At 40.1% G+C, this 15,603-nt stretch overlaps 2 protein-coding genes across 6 annotated transcripts in view; one reads left to right on the top strand and one right to left on the bottom strand.

The window, feature by feature from the left end:
• SYNJ2BP (synaptojanin 2 binding protein) overlaps positions 1-10,415 on the bottom strand; it is a 51,412-nt gene extending 40,997 nt beyond the window's left edge. For 2 of the 4 annotated variants that reach the window (XM_063715607.1, XM_054530269.2), the window contains exon 1: positions 9,712-9,908. In XM_063715607.1, the coding sequence (XP_063571677.1) occupies positions 9,712-9,775 (64 nt within the window). In that variant the 5' untranslated portion in view covers positions 9,776-9,908. Of the gene's footprint in view, positions 1-9,711 lie in introns of all 4 variants that reach the window. The other 2 variants (XM_024231483.3, XM_054530270.2) reach the window with 2 other exon arrangements.
• The window catches only part of LOC129047340 (disintegrin and metalloproteinase domain-containing protein 21), a 49,828-nt gene continuing 44,005 nt past the window's right edge, over positions 9,781-15,603 (top strand). The window contains exon 1 of one of the 2 annotated variants that reach the window (XR_010136988.1): positions 9,781-10,000. The gene's annotated coding sequence lies outside the window, so the exon portion shown is untranslated. The remainder of the gene's footprint in view (positions 10,001-15,603) is intronic. The other variant, XM_054530261.2, reaches the window with a different exon arrangement.

The following is a 15,603-nucleotide window of genomic DNA, read 5'->3' on the forward strand; positions in this document are numbered from 1 at the left end:
CTGGCTGGGTGCGGTGGCTCACACCTGTACTCCTAGCACTTTGGGAGGCCAAGGCAGGCAGATCATGAGGTCAGGAGATCACGACCATCCTGGCTAACACAGTGAAACCATGTCTCTACTGCAAATACAAAAAATTAGCTGGGCATAGTGGCAGGCGCCTGTAGTCCCAGCTACTTGGGAGGCTGAGGCAGGAGAATGGTGTGAACCCGGGAGGCGGAGCTTGCAGTGAGCCGAGATTGCGCCACTGCACTCCAGCCTGGGCAATAGAGTGAGACACCGTCTCAAAAAAAAAAAAAAAAGGCAAAAACCACAATTACTTCTGCACCAACTTAGTATTAGTCAATAATAAAAGGCTAAAGTTTCTCAAAGCACCAATTTTGTGTTAATTAAGCAAAAAAAATTTGTTATAGTATCCTCCTTACAGTAGACTTTTTCTACTATTTCCTATGCAAATATGATAAAATGATTTTTAAAGAAATTCTAAGTATATCCCCAAGATAAAATCAAAGTAAAAAAAAAAATGTAGAAGATGAAGTTTAAACTCAAAATCCCCATAATCTACCTTTCTAGCCATCTTTGGACATTCTCTACTTTGCATTATACAGTAAACAAAATTTAATATTTGCTATCACTTTTCACCCTATCATCCCCACCCACAGCTACTGCTTATCTACATGACTTTGGATGTCTTCTTCCCTTTGCCTGAAAACATGAAATTACTTGTTTAATTGTCTCATTACCCTATTGCAATATTCGTTCCTAGAAGACAAAGTATTAGCTTGTATTCATTTTTGTACCTCCTGTGCCAATATAGTACCTAGTACATACACAAAGCCCAACTGGTGTCAATTGACTATTATTGGAATTGAAAATTACACCTAGGTCAGGAATTTCTAACATTTCCAGTTCTAGGGAAATCTCACAAGGTTAAAAATGTTTCTGGGAACTTCTAACAGGTTGTTTTTTTTTGTTTTTTTTTTGTTTTTTTGGAGGAGGGGGAAGGACTATTGCAGTAACAGCATTTTTTATAAACTAAGGCATAAAAGGAGGGAAAAATAGAAATAGAAGCCCTGTATCCCTGAAATTACTGACACAGCTTACCCTACCCTTCCTAGATGACTCAACTCTTGCCCCATAAAGTCTACTCCCCACATAGCAGTACCCTTAAAGCACTTCAATGAATTAAATGAGTTGTTTTGTGGTAAAGTGCTTAAGACAGTACAGAATCGTCACTACAAATTATTTATAAAACAAAAATCGGCCAGGCGCAGTGGCTTATACCTGTAATCCCAACACTTTGGGAGGCCGAGATGGGTGGATCACCTGAGATGAGGAGTTAGAGACCAGCCTGGCCAACATGGTGAAACCCCATCTCTACTAAAAATACAGAAAAATTAGCCAGGTGTGGTAGCAGGCACTTGTAATCCCAGCTACTTGGGAGGCTGAGGCAGGAGAATCGCTTCAACCCGGGAGGCAGAGGTTGCAGTGAGCTGAGACTGCGCCACTGCACTCTTGCCTGGGCAACAGGAACAAAACTCCGTCTCAAAAAAAAAAAAAAAATCATTTAATCCTCACAACTCTATAAGTAGATTCTAATAATACTCTCATATTATAGCTGAGGAAACTGGGGCAGATAGAAGTGAGGTGACTTGCACAAGGTCACACAGTTAGTGAGTGATAGAGTAAGGATTTGAACTCAAGCATTCTGGCACTTTTTCTTTTTTGAGACTGAGTCTCACTGTGTCGCCCAGGCTGGAATGCAGTGGCATGATCTCAGCTGACTGCAACCTTCACCTCCTAGGTTCAAGCAATTCTCCTGCCTCAGCCTCCCAAGTAGCTAGGACTACAACAACCTCGAACTCCTGGGCTCAAGCAATTCTTCCACTTCAGCCTCCCAAGTAGCTAGGACTACAAACATGCACCACCAAACACAGCTAATGTTTTGTTTTGTTTTGTTGGCAGAGATGGGAGTCTCGCTATGTTGCCCAGGCTGGTCTTGAACTTCTGGCCTCAAGCAGTCCTCCTCCTTGATCTCCCAAAGTGCTCGGATTACAGGCAAGAGCCACAGTGCCTGGCTTGAACTGCAAAATTCTTAAAAACGGGGATCATTTCTTATTCTTTATTCTAGTGTCCATGATTCCTAATCATAGTGTAGGCACATAATAAATGCTAAATAAATTTTAAAAAATAGTTTTACTTTACTTTTCAGTCTTCTGAAACCAGCAGTTCTCACCCTATCATCTAAGTATAGTTTGGCTATTTTTCCCTCAATAAATAATTGTGTACTTATCACATGTAATCATTGACCACTTTTCCGGCTAGTCACATGGCTTCACAAAATGTTTCTGCAGTTGAACATCTATCAGCTTGCCTTTCTATTTCCCCAAAGTAATTCCTAGATATTTTACTGTACAGTTTTTCTTTAATATTGTTTTGAAAAGATCTAATACTGATCCTTGAAGCAATCTTTAGAGAATTGTTCCATTTACCTGACTCTCTCCAAGAGGTGTTCCATCTACTCCTTCTCCTTGTTTCTGATATCTTAGCCAGTTTCCTATCCATCATAATACAATGTGTCCATCCTCATTCTCTCTTTCTCAAATTGTATTTAGTGAAGAACCATGTTTACCACTTTTTGAAAGCTGAAACAGATCATGTTACTGCTTCTTTTTATTTAAAACATCCCATTATGGCAGGCACAGTGGCTCATGCCTGGAATCCCAGCACTGTGGGAGGCTGAGGTGGAGGATCACTTGAGCCCAGGAGTCCAAGGCATGACTGGGCAACGTAGTGAGATCTCGTCTCTACAAATAATTTAAAAAAAAAATTAGTCAAGTGTGGTGGTGTGTGTCTGTAGTCCCAGCTACTCAGGAAGCTGAGGCAGGAGGATCACCTGAGCCCATGAGGTCGAGGCTGCAGTGAACTGTCATAGTGCCACTGCACTCCAGACTGGGTGACAGAGCAAGACCCTGTCTCAAAAATAAATAAGTACGTTGGGTGTGGTGGCTCACACCTGTAATCCCAGCACTTTAGGAGGCTGAGGTGGGTGAATAACTTGAGCTCAGGAGTTGGAGACCAGCCTGGGCAACATGGTGAAACCCCGTCTCTATGAAAAATATGGCTAATAAAAACATTAATCAGGTGTGGTGATGCACACCTGTAGTCCCAGCTACTTGAGAGGCTGAGACAAGAGGATCACTTGTACTCAGGAGGTCAAGGCTGCAGTGAGCCAAGATCGTGCCACTGCACTCCAGCCTGGGTGACAAAGTGAGACCCTATGTCATGAATAAATAAATATAAAAACATTCCATTATATTATTATGATATCTATCGGTTTGCTCAGTCATTTAATGAACATTTACTGACCACTGTGTGTCATGCACTAGACAAAGCATTAAAAAAACATTAAAGACACATGCATGTGTGTGTTCACTGCAGCACTATCCACAATAGCAAAGACATGGAATCAACCTAAATGCCCATCAATGGTAGACTGGACAAAGAAAATGTGGTACATATACACCATAGAATACTTTGCAGCCATTAAAAAGAACAAGATCATGTCCTTCACAGGAACATGGATGCAGCTGGAGGCCATTATCCTTAGCAAACTAACAAAGCAAGAGAAAACCAAATACCACATGTTTTCACTTATAAGTAGGAGCTAAATAATAACACATAGACACATAGAGGAGAACAGACACTGGGGCCTACTTAGGGTGGAGGTTGAGAGGAAAGAATCAGGAAAAATAACTAATGGATACTAGGCTTAATACCTGGGTGATGAAAAAAATCTGTAGAGCAAACCCACATGACATTGTTTACCTATATAACAAACCTATATATGTACCCCTGAACCTAAAATAATAGTTAAATAAAAGAAAATAAGAAATAAAATATACGTTCTTTGAATCAGAAGAGCTCAAAGTGAAGTAGAAGGAGGAGACATAAGTGAGAAAGCATATAGAAAAAAAAAGTTATTTATAGTGATTCAGGGCTTGGAATTTTAAGTCACACGGATCTGGACCCAAATCTTCACTTAAAGAGTTGTATAATGTAGAAGTCAAGGTTTCCTCATTTCTGAAATGGGGATAATAACCATTTCATCTCTTCCTTTTTACAAGGGGACAAGATAGAGTGCTTAGCTTGGCAATACATGGGAATACATTACAGGCAATCTGTAAATGATGTATAATATAGACAATAAGAGAACATCTATCCTAGGTAAAGCCTGCTTCCTGGAGGAGCTAACTCTTGAACTGAGTCCTAATCAATGACTAGGAAGTAGAAAGAATCCAGATAGAACTTTAGAGAAAGATTAAGTTTCCATACTAACACTAAAGACTCTCCATAATCTGATCTCCACCTACTCAGGTTACTACTCAGCTACCTCTTCTCTCTTGAATCTCCTAAAGAAAACTTTCCTTTTGTCCAGGCTGGTTTACTCACTAACCTCAGAATATGCTCTGCTTATTTTCTTCTCTCCATTATTGCTTAGGCCATACTCATCCCTGACTCTGGCCCTAGCCTAAGGCCTGTCCATTCCAGAAGACCCACAAGTTCCACCTTCTTTTAACTGACCATTTTAATGGTTCTCAGCAGTGTCTGCATTCTTGAACTTTCCCAACACAGGGTCAGATTACCATGCTCCTTTCTGCACTTCCTTTGCCCTCCCACTAACTACCTGCTCATCATTTTCCTTAACTATCTGCACCTTCGCAGTGAGATTTAATTTTTCATATGTGAACATCATATCTCTATTGGATTGTAAACTCCATGAAGGCGAGACTTTGTGTAAGCAAGAGAAAATAGGGCAAGGATACAGCATTTAGTCTCACATCTATTTGATACGTGAAGAAAGGAATAGATCAGAAAACTGCTAGCAATAGTTTCAGTTAGCATGAAACCCAAAGCCTATGACAGGTCTACAAGGGCTTAAATGATAGAACTTAATGGGGCATCTTGATTTTAGGTACTTACCTTGATATGCCCTCAGCTCTATCAAGAGCAAGCAATAAAAACTTTCCACTGTAGGTTGTGTTAGTCATTTAAGATGCCTCAAATGCTTCTGGGAATAAAGCATGATATAATAAAATAAAGGTCAGGGAAAAGTTGGCAGTCAACTTCTTAAACATGGCTACTGCAGTGGAAAGTAGTATATGGTATAGCAGAATTAACACAACTCGGTTAAAATCCTTTGAAATTTACTGGCATTAGAAACTGGGCAAGTCCTTAACCTCTCTAAGGCAATTTCCCAATCTAATAATGTGGATTAAATATTTATTACTCAGGGTTGCTGTGAAGATTAAATGAGTATGTATGTATAGTATATATACAGTATATATATGTATGTATAGTATATATATACAGTATATATGTATGTATAGTATATATACAGTATATATAATATATGTATATATAGTAACTAGTACACTACCAGAAAGACAATACCTCCTTTAGTATTCATTATTAAAACACTGCCATCAACCCATCATCTTTTCTAAGGCCTTTAAAGAAAGTAAGAAAATAAATATTCTCTTCCCTCTTTAAAGATGGCATATCAGGAGTAACTTGCTGAAACCCATTGAGGACTCGGACCTAAAAACAAGATTCCTAATCATAGTACTCAATGTACAGTAAGGTTGTCTTTATGGCCAATCTCTTACCTGTTGCAGTGCAAAAAAACATATTAAAGAGTCTTGTCACACTTTTTAGAGTAACTGAGTTTTGAGACTCATTAAGAGACTTTCAATTTGATAAAGAAAAAGTGAGAGCCTTAGACACTATAATCAAGCTGGACTCCTATAGAAAAAAACAACATTCCACTGAATATAAAAGGTAAACTGTTCCACCCTTGAAGACATTTGAGATTGTAGCTACTGCCTTTGAAATTCTTCAGCTCATACTATTAGTCTAAAATGGCAGGAAATAACAAAAACAAAACAGTCCCAAATGGTAGGAATCATAACATGTGGAATGAGCCAAAGAATGATGAACTCTTAGAGATGGAAGAGACCTCTGAAATCATCTAGCCCAAGTCCCTCCTTACAGTTGAGAAAGCAGACAACAGGAGAGATTCCATGCTATTAGGTTGGGGCAAAAGTAATTGCGGTTCTGCCATTGAAAGTAGTGGTACTTATGGCTGGGCGGGGTGGCTCACGCCTGTAATGCCAAAACTTTGGGAGGCCAAGGTGGGTGGATCACTTGAGGTCAGGAGTTTAAGACCAGCCTGGTCAACATGGTGAAACCCTGTCTGTACTAAAAATACAAAAATTACCCGGGCATGGTGGCAAATGCCTGTAATCCCAGCTACATGGGAGGCTGAGGCAGGAGAATTGCTTGAACCTGGGAGGCAGAGGTTGCAGTGAGACAAGATCGTGCCACTGCACTCCACCCTGGTGACAGAGCGAGACGCGTCTCCAAAAAAAAAAAGAAGAACAAAAGAAAGTAATTGTACTTTTGCACCAACCTAATACATGTCAAGCTTCTTTTGCCTCTTCACTCTGTTGTCATAATTTCCCCAAGATTTCATTACTTCCCTTGCAGTAAGCAGATCAGTCAGGAACAGGTTCAACTGCCTTATAATATGGGCCCAAACACTGGAAATATCCACAATTCTTGTCCCTGACAGAACACAAAGGGGCAATGGTACACATGTTCTTGGATCTGATTAAACATCAGGTTCCTGAGTACACAGCTATACAAAGACAAAGAGTGGGCAATGCTGTCTACGAAAGAAATGCATACTTAGAATTAGAGGATTTTCTTATTTCTTCTATAGATAGAAAGATCCTTATAGAACTACCAAAATTATGTGGAAGTTTCTAGAGGTGATTAGTTTCTAGTGGTATTTTGTTTCTAGTGGTATTTTGTTTCTAGTGGTATTTTGAGACACAGTCTCCTCCCTATATATCTTTGTGATGATACCATGAAGAAAAGCTGAATTAGACCCTGAGAAGAAGAGTATCACATACTAGGAAACCAGTTCTGGTAAGTAATTGACATGAACTTGAAACCTTTCCTTGTTAACTGAACCAACCAAATTTCAAATGACTGTTTTCACCCAAGTTCATTCCTAAACTTGAGGCTTTACTCTCCCAGTAAGTTCACTGACTTATATAATTAATACATGGAAATGCTTATGAAAATTTAGGAAGCCACTGAGTGAATAAATACATTCATTTGTAATAAATATGTGATACAGAAATCAAACCATTTTTGGGTGAAATATATTAGCTAGATATAATTATTCCCTTTAATTAGTCCTTGAAGCTTGTCCTAATGCCAATGTTTTGGGAAAATACTAACACTAAGAAATTTATGACTGCAAATGCCAAAAAAGATGAAGTGATATTATATTGAATTTTTAAAAGATTTCATGTTTAGAACAAGAGATAATATCAGGGTCCTGCTCTGCTCTAGACAGGAGATCTGAAAATACTTTGGATGCCAGAGCAAAAGGACTATGTCAAAGTACATTAAATTCTTAAGCAAAAGGCAAGAATCAAATCTCAAACATCTCAAGGGTAGTAAAATAACTGAAGATATTTAGGATAAAGAAGAAAGAGGTAAAACAGGAGCAGAACAACTAGAGCCTTTAAATAAATACTTGCACAGCAATCAGAAAAGGAACTAGCATTGTTTTAATTGGTCCTAAGAGAACAAGTTACCAATGGATGAAAAGTACAAAAAAACAGACTTTGATTTAAAAGTAACTTTCTATGTTAGCCTCAAAAGTCAATAAATATTAACAGTGAGTGAAGGATAAATTTATATAAAATAGCAAAAAAAATGAATCCAAGAAACTTGGGCATACCAAATGAGCCTTTGACAAAAGTTTAGGCGCACATATGGAGCATGACACTAATCCATTAAGATTAGTGATAGGTCAGGCATGGTGGCTCATGACTGTAATCCCAGCACTTTGGAAGGCCAAGGCAGGAGGACTGCCTGAGTCCAGGAGTTCAAGACCAGCCTAGGCAACAAAGTGAGACCTCGTCCCTAAAAAAATATATATATTAATAATGATATTAGTGATGAGTTATATTCCATTAAGTAAAACCAACTTCCAATTTTTAATAATAGAAAGGAAGGCAGGGCACAGTGGCTCACACCTGTAATCCCAGAACTTTGGGAGGCACAGGTGGGTGGATCATCTAAACTCAGGAGTTTAAATGAGACCAGCCTGGGCAACGTAGTGAAACATCGTCTCTACCAAAAATACAAAAAAATTAGCTGGGCGTGGCAATGCACACCCATGGTATCCGTTACTCAGGAGGCTGAGGTGGGAGGATTGCTTGAGCCTAAGAGGGAGAGGCTGCAGTGGGCTGAGATCGTGCCGCTGCACTCTAGCCTGGGCAACAGAGTGAGACCCTGTCTCAAAAAAAAAAAAAAAAAAAAGAGAAAGAAATGAAAAGGAGACACAAAGTATGGATAATTCTGAAAGTTATATTTTATAAAGAATAATCTATCCATGATGATTAAGCTACTGCAGAACTGCAGATGAGAAAAGGTGATGGACTGTCCTAGGTAGTGGCAAGGGAAACAGGAGTGAAAGAATTTCAGGAACATTTCAGAGATGGAGCTCAGAGTACTTGATTTATTAGAGACTCTTGGAATACAGTATTAGTAGGATTTACTGTGTCAGTTTAGCTATTTATCCATTAACAATAACAATAGTAGGAAACATATACTGCTTACCATAGGTCAAGCAATGTTGTAAACATTTTACATGGATTAACTCACTTCATTCTCACAACACTATGAAGTATATTTATAACCATCCCCATTTTAGAGATGATAAACTAAGGCTTACATCAGTTAAGTTAGCCAATAAGTATCAAAGAATCAGTAAGAGGTCAGATACAAGATTTGGACCCAGATACTGTAATTCCAAAGCTAAAGAGCTCTTAATTGATCAACTAAATAGCTGTAAAGGAAAGTAAACAAAGTCGAAAGAAGGCAGAATGTAGTAATGTCAAGAGCCCGGTTTAATGAAGAGCCTCAGTGGGGAAGAGGATAGCAGTTTGGCTGCTCAAAATCACATGAGGCGTTCATAAAAAAAAAATAAATAAATAAAATAAATCCGTTTGAATCCAAATCCCTGCAGATGGGAGATAAGATTTAACTTTTTCTTTTCTTTTTTTTAAAGCCCTGGGTAATTTTGTGGCGGAACCAAGTTTGGGAACCTGTGTAATAAAAGATTTCTAAGGGCTCTTCCTGCTTTAACATTCTAGTTGACATTGTAAATGAATTTCCCAGAAATCAAAGGAGCGAGGGAGGGATCCTAGCAGCAGGAAAACGGCTATGCATTCAGAGACCACACCGTTTATGCTCCCATTTTACTAAACGGTCCCTCATAGGGGAAGGGATAGAACCGACAACGGAAAGAAGGATGTGGAGTCCACGATAAGCAGGCTAAAAAAGCAGGCTTTTAAAAAGGCTTTTCTAGCACGATTTGCACAAAGAACCCCTTCTTGACTATATATATCTGTGGTCATCCGACTGGATTTTGAGGTGGATTCCTCAGACCCGTATCTGGCTAATGATGGATTTCAATATATTTTCTCTAAGCACCCCAAAGCGTTGCACGAAACCTCTAGGTTGGGGCCTGTCCGCCCCGAGGCCAGGTGAATCCGGCTCAGCAGCAGAGATGTCTGCAATTACACCCTCTAATCCCCTACTATCAGATATGACCCGTTCCGCACATACCTGAGGGCCCTCTGGTAAGATTGATCTCTTCCTCAGTGACCAAATAATCCACTCTTCCGTTCATGTTTTAGAGCTCGTCTGGCTTCCTACTTGGGTCAGCTGGAGTGCAGCACAGGTGAAGGTGAATCAATCTCGGCGCTGCGCCTACAGCACAGCGCTTTCGGTTTCAGCAGCCTCGAGACCCGGAAAAGGAAGCCCGAAGGACTCGGAGCACTGGGAATGCTGGGAATCGTGGTTCCTATCACCAACGGATTGCAGTTTCTCACGGGTTCCCAAAGCCAAGCATGAGGTGAGCAAGGGACAAGTTACCATTCTAATTTGCCATTGGAAGCAAGTGGGAAGGGGGTGGCTAGTAAAAGTAAGGGACCTAAATAAATTAATATTGTCGAGAAAAAAAATTTAAAAAAAATCTCCTGCCATCCTAGAAAATCTCCACAAATGTAGAAGAGAAAAAAAAGTTGTATTATTCTGTAAGCATCGAACCAGACCGGAATGGGTGTTACAGGCAATCCACTAATGAGATTGCAAAGAGAGACAAAAATCTCACCTTTTATGTAGCCAAAGCACACGCATGTTCTCATGTAAGACGAGTTAACATGGTTTGGTATTCAGTTTTTGGTAGTTCACCGTTGGAGTGGCCGCCTGTGTTGGTTAATTGCCTTTATCCAAAGGAAAAATAAAACGTTATCTCTGTGACAAACAGGTACTTACGGCTTGGAGCAAGGCGCTTCGGGTAACTCCCGCGAGCCTGGAACCTAGGGACACTGTCTACCTTGATACTTAAATTTCAAGGAGTTGGCTCCTGGGACCTGAAGAAAACGATTCCTGGGTTTTATCTGACAAGAGGCTTATTTAGCTTTTAAAAAGATACACACACACACACACACACACACACACACACGGATTACAATTACAATTTGCTCAAGAAAATGTTTTAAGAAAGGGGGGTGGGGGAATGTCTCATTCTTTTGGCAACTGGGAAAATTCAATCTTTTTAATGTTTTAACTCTTACAATAAGGTTAATGCACGACTTAGGTATAACTTTAGGCCAGTCTTCCTGACTTTTGGAATGAGACATTCCAAACTGAACTTGAATGAAACTTCAGGGGTCAAAAACACAAAAGCCTAAAGAGCCAGGAAGGTGACAACCTTGTGAAGCAACCTGGAGTTAGACCACAGGGATTGGTGGGGATCTTAGAGGACTAGAAAGTGCAAGACCAATGTAAAGACATTTAAATTTAGAGTAAAAAACCAAAGCAGCAGCTACTATGTTTACCAAACAGAAGGAGATAGGGGCAGATTCCGCAGGAAGGCCTCTTATTTGCTCACTCTGAGAGAAATTAAGATGGAATAGTGGAGGCTGAGCACAGTGGCTCACGCCTGTAATCCCAGCACTTTGGGAGGCCGAGGCGGGTGGATCACCTGAGGTCAGAAGTTCAAGACCAGCCTGGTCAACATGGTGAAACCCTGTCTCTACTAAATATACAAAAAATTAGCTGGGTGTGGTGGCAGGTACCTATAATCCCAGCTACTCGGGGGGCTGAGGCAGAAGAATCGCTTGAACCCAGGAGGCAGAGGTTGCAGTGAGCCGAGATTGCGCCATTGCACTCCAGCCTGGGCAACAAGAGTGAAACTTTGTCTCAAAAAAAAAAAGATGGGATAGTGGAAATAACACAGATTATGACTTACAACTTGGGCTCAAGTTTCCATGCCATTCCCTTAAACTTGTCTGTCATTGAGCAAGGAATCCAACATCTCTGAACTCTGTTTCCCCATCCTAAAACGGGATTGATAGTAGCTCTTCATATGTTGGTTGGATTAGTGAATAAAATGATCGTTATAAAAGGCAGAGAATGATAAATGAAAAAAAGTATAATATAAATAAATGACATTGGCGGCTGGGCGGGGTGGCTCACACCTGTAATCCCAGCACTTTGGGAGGCCAAGGTGGGCGGATCACTTGAGGTCAGGAGTTCAAGAGCAGCCTGACCAACATGGTGAAACCCCATCTCTACTAAAAATACAAAAAAATTAGCTGGGTGTGGTGGCGCGGGCCTGTAGTCCCAGCTACATGGGAGGCTGAGGCAGGAGAATCGCTTGAACCCAGGAGGCGGAGGTTGCAGTGAGTGGAGATTGTGCCACTGCACTCTAGGCTGGGTGATGGAGCAAGACTCCATCTCAAAAAATAAATAGATAAAATAAAATAAATGACATTGGAATGTCAAGAGAGAAAAGATCAAATAGAAATGGGGGGAAGATCAAGAAGTCATCAATGAGGAGATTTGTAAGGAAAAAAACACAAGGTTTCTTTTAGACCACTGTGGGGATGGTGGTGGGGGCATCACCTCTCAGTACCTGGGAAAATTGTCCTTTTCATCTGAGCACACAGCTTCAAAAGAAATACATAGGGCAGTGAAAGAAAAAAGTATCCTAAACAAGTTGAGGAAATGCTGGTAATAAGTAGAGTGAGAGATGGGATATGTAAATTGCCTTTATTCCCTAATAGAAGTATAGGAATAATGGTGTCAGAGGCTTTTGAACTGGAGCGACTCCATCTTGAATAGGGGCTGGGTAAAATAAGGCTGAGACCTACTGGGCTGCATCCTCAGGAAGTTAGGCATTCTAAGTCACAGGATGAGATAGGTCAGCACAAGGTACAGGTCACAAAGACCTTGCTGATAAAAGAATGTGGTAAAGAAGCCAGCCAAAACCCACCAAAACCAAGATGGCGATTAAAGTGACCTCTGGTCATCCTCACTGCTCATCAAATGCTAATTATAATGCATTAGCATGCTAAAAGACACTCCTACCAGTGCCATGACAGTTTACAAATGCCATGGCAACATCAGGAAGTTACCCTATATGGTCTGAAAAGGGGAGGAACCCTCAGTTCCAGGAATAGCCCACCCATTTCCCCTAAAACTCATGAATAATCCACCCCTTGTTTAGCATATAATCAAGAAATAACCATAAAAATAGCCAACCAGCAGCCCTCAGGGCTGCTCTGCCTATGGAACAGCCATTCTTTATTCCTTTACTTTCTTCATAAACTTGCTTTCACTTTACTCTATGGACTTGCCCCAAATTCTTTCTTGCACAAGGTTCAAGAACCCTCTGTTGGGGTCTGGATCAGGACCCCTTTCCAGTAACAATGGAAGAACAAGGAAGCTAGTTGGGCGTGGTGATATGCCTGTAGTCCCAGTTACTCTAGAGGCTGAGGCGGGAGGATCATTTGAGCTCAGGGGTTCGAGGCTGCAGTGAGGTGTGATTGAAGCACTGCACTCTAGCCTGGGTAACAGAGCAAGACTCCATCTCTATTAAAAAATAATAAAAGTAAATAAATTTAAAAAAAACAAACAATGAGGGAGCTTTAATATGTAGGAAAGCAAATGACAGAGAAAACGAGATTCTACTCAGAGGAAACAATTGAGAAAAATTATGGAATCAGGCCGGGTGCAGTGGCTCACCCCTGGAGTGTAGCGTTTACTTCATGGTCCAAGATGCTTAAGATGGATTTTGGAACTTCAACCATCATATCTACATTCCAGGAAGGTAATGAAGGAAGGGCAAAGAAGACCTCCTGGAAATGTCATAGACTTCTTGTAATCTCAGGGATAGAAATGTGCCAACCATAAAAATCAAGGTTATTATTATTAACTGAAAATGGGAGAATGGATATTGGGAGGCCATTGGCAGTCTCTGACACAAGAAGTGACACTTTCTGTCTGAACTAACCTTTCTGTTTATGACCTTGAGTTATGTAAAAAATGTAGAATGTAGTGGAAACTTCAATCTACCATTTACAAAATTAGTGGAAACCTTGCCTCACCTTAATCACACCTTGCTCTATTTTTGCACATTTCCTGTCATATATTCACTTTGTCTTTCTAATCTCTCTTGTCTCCTTCAGTCCCCTCCTACTTCAGTATTTTAGTCTATCAGCCTCTTTGATGACCAACTCATGAATATGTTTGTATTTGGGACTTACCTACCTCTCCTTTGACATAGCATTTGTTCCAACTTTTTGCCCTTACCTATTTAGTTTCAAATTCCTGCATATTTTATTTTTTCTATGCTTCCTTAGGTGATGAAACTCTTTTCTGATTGACACACTTTTTTCTTTGTTGTATTATTATTACATTTAATCAGACGATATTCGTTTGTTAATGTTACTATAACTAATACTACAGATTGTGTAATTTGAACAATGAAAATTTATTTTTTCACAGCTGTGGAGTCTGGAAGTCCAAGATCAGGGTGCGGGTAGAGTTGGTTTCCTCAGAGGCTTCTCTCCTTGGCTTGCAGATGGCCATATCTTCTACCTCTGTCTTCACATGGTCTTTCCTCTGTGTGCACACATGTCTGTTTCCAACTTTCCTCTTCTTATAAGGACATCATTCATATTAGATTAGGGCCCACCCTAAGGACCACATTTTAACTTACTTACCTCTTTAAAGACCTTTTCTCCAAATATGGTTACATTCTGAGGTACTTCAGCAGATGAATTTTGCAGGCATACAACACAGCCCATAACACAGATTACAGTGAAGTCACTGCCTTTAGCATTGCAAATCTCTGCTCTGGCCTATTACATGTTGATTTTAAAGTTTAGACCTGATAGCAGTATTATTGCTTTAATTTTCAAGTGCTCGCTGCAAGTTGCACTGCTGACCCCAGCTATTGATGACAGCAGATATCCACAAGGCATTTATAATTGTTTTATCTTCTATTGTCCTTTTTGATTGGTACTCTTTATTCTTCTGTATATATATGCTATCTTTATAAGAAGTCTAATTCAGACCCCTGGCTCTAATGCCATTAATATGCCAGCTGTCATGTCTCTTCACTGAGCTTCAGTCTTGTGTAACCCAGTTGCCTACCTGACATCTCAAAATTTAGATGCCTAGCAGGCATCTTAAATTATGATAAAATGAGAATTTCTAACCCTTATACCCCTAAACTGATACCTCTCTTAGCTGTTCCCCTTTCTTGAGTAACTCAGTTTACTCAGTTCATATGAATATCTTAAGAACAGCTTTTGATTCCATTCTTTCCCTTGCATTCTACATTCAACCCATCAAAAGTATAGTTGTTGCTATGTATGAAATACAGTCTATCTGACCATCTCTGATACTACCAGCTTATTACAAACCACCAGTATGTACTGCCTCTACTTCTACTGTTCTTCCTGAAAGTTTTTTCTGCTGCTCACTCGATATCTCCCATCTATTCTTCCCTCAGCTGGAGCAATCTTACAAAAATGTAAATCAGATCATGTCATGCCCCAATCTAAATATTTCAGTCATTTCCATCTCAGGTAGAAAAAAATCGATATCCTTAACATTGCCTCTAAGACCAGATAATCTGGCTTTTGTCAAGCTCTCTAACTCGTCTACTACCACAACCCCCTTCCCTCATTCAGTACATCTACACTGAACTTTTTTCTGTTTCTCAAACAAATACATTTGGTTTAGTTTAGATCTTTGCATTTGCTGTGCCATCTGCCCCACTGCTTCTTGTTCACTGCTTTATCTCCAGTACCTATAACAGTTGCCAACACAAACTTGGCTTTCTTTTTGTTTATTTTTTTGAATTATTTTTTGTAGCAATAGGGTCTTGCTGTGTTGCCCAGGCTGATCTAAAACTCCTGGCCTCAGGCAATCCTCCTGCCTCAGTCCCTGCAAAGGGTTGGGATTATGGGTATAAGCCATCGTGTCTGGCCTTATAATAGGCTTTCAATGAATGAATGAATTTTAGTGATGATGAAACTTAAACTCAGTCACTTGCTAAAGATCACACTGCAGTTGTCATTTGCTGTCTCATCACCTGCTGCAGTCAATAGTGTACTAGTTCTACTGCCTGAATTCCTCTCAGCTGTTCTCACTGACATT

The sequence above is a fragment of the Pongo abelii genome, chromosome 15 (genome assembly GCF_028885655.2).
Source record: "Pongo abelii isolate AG06213 chromosome 15, NHGRI_mPonAbe1-v2.0_pri, whole genome shotgun sequence".
Classification (NCBI taxonomy): domain Eukaryota; kingdom Metazoa; phylum Chordata; class Mammalia; order Primates; family Hominidae; genus Pongo; species Pongo abelii.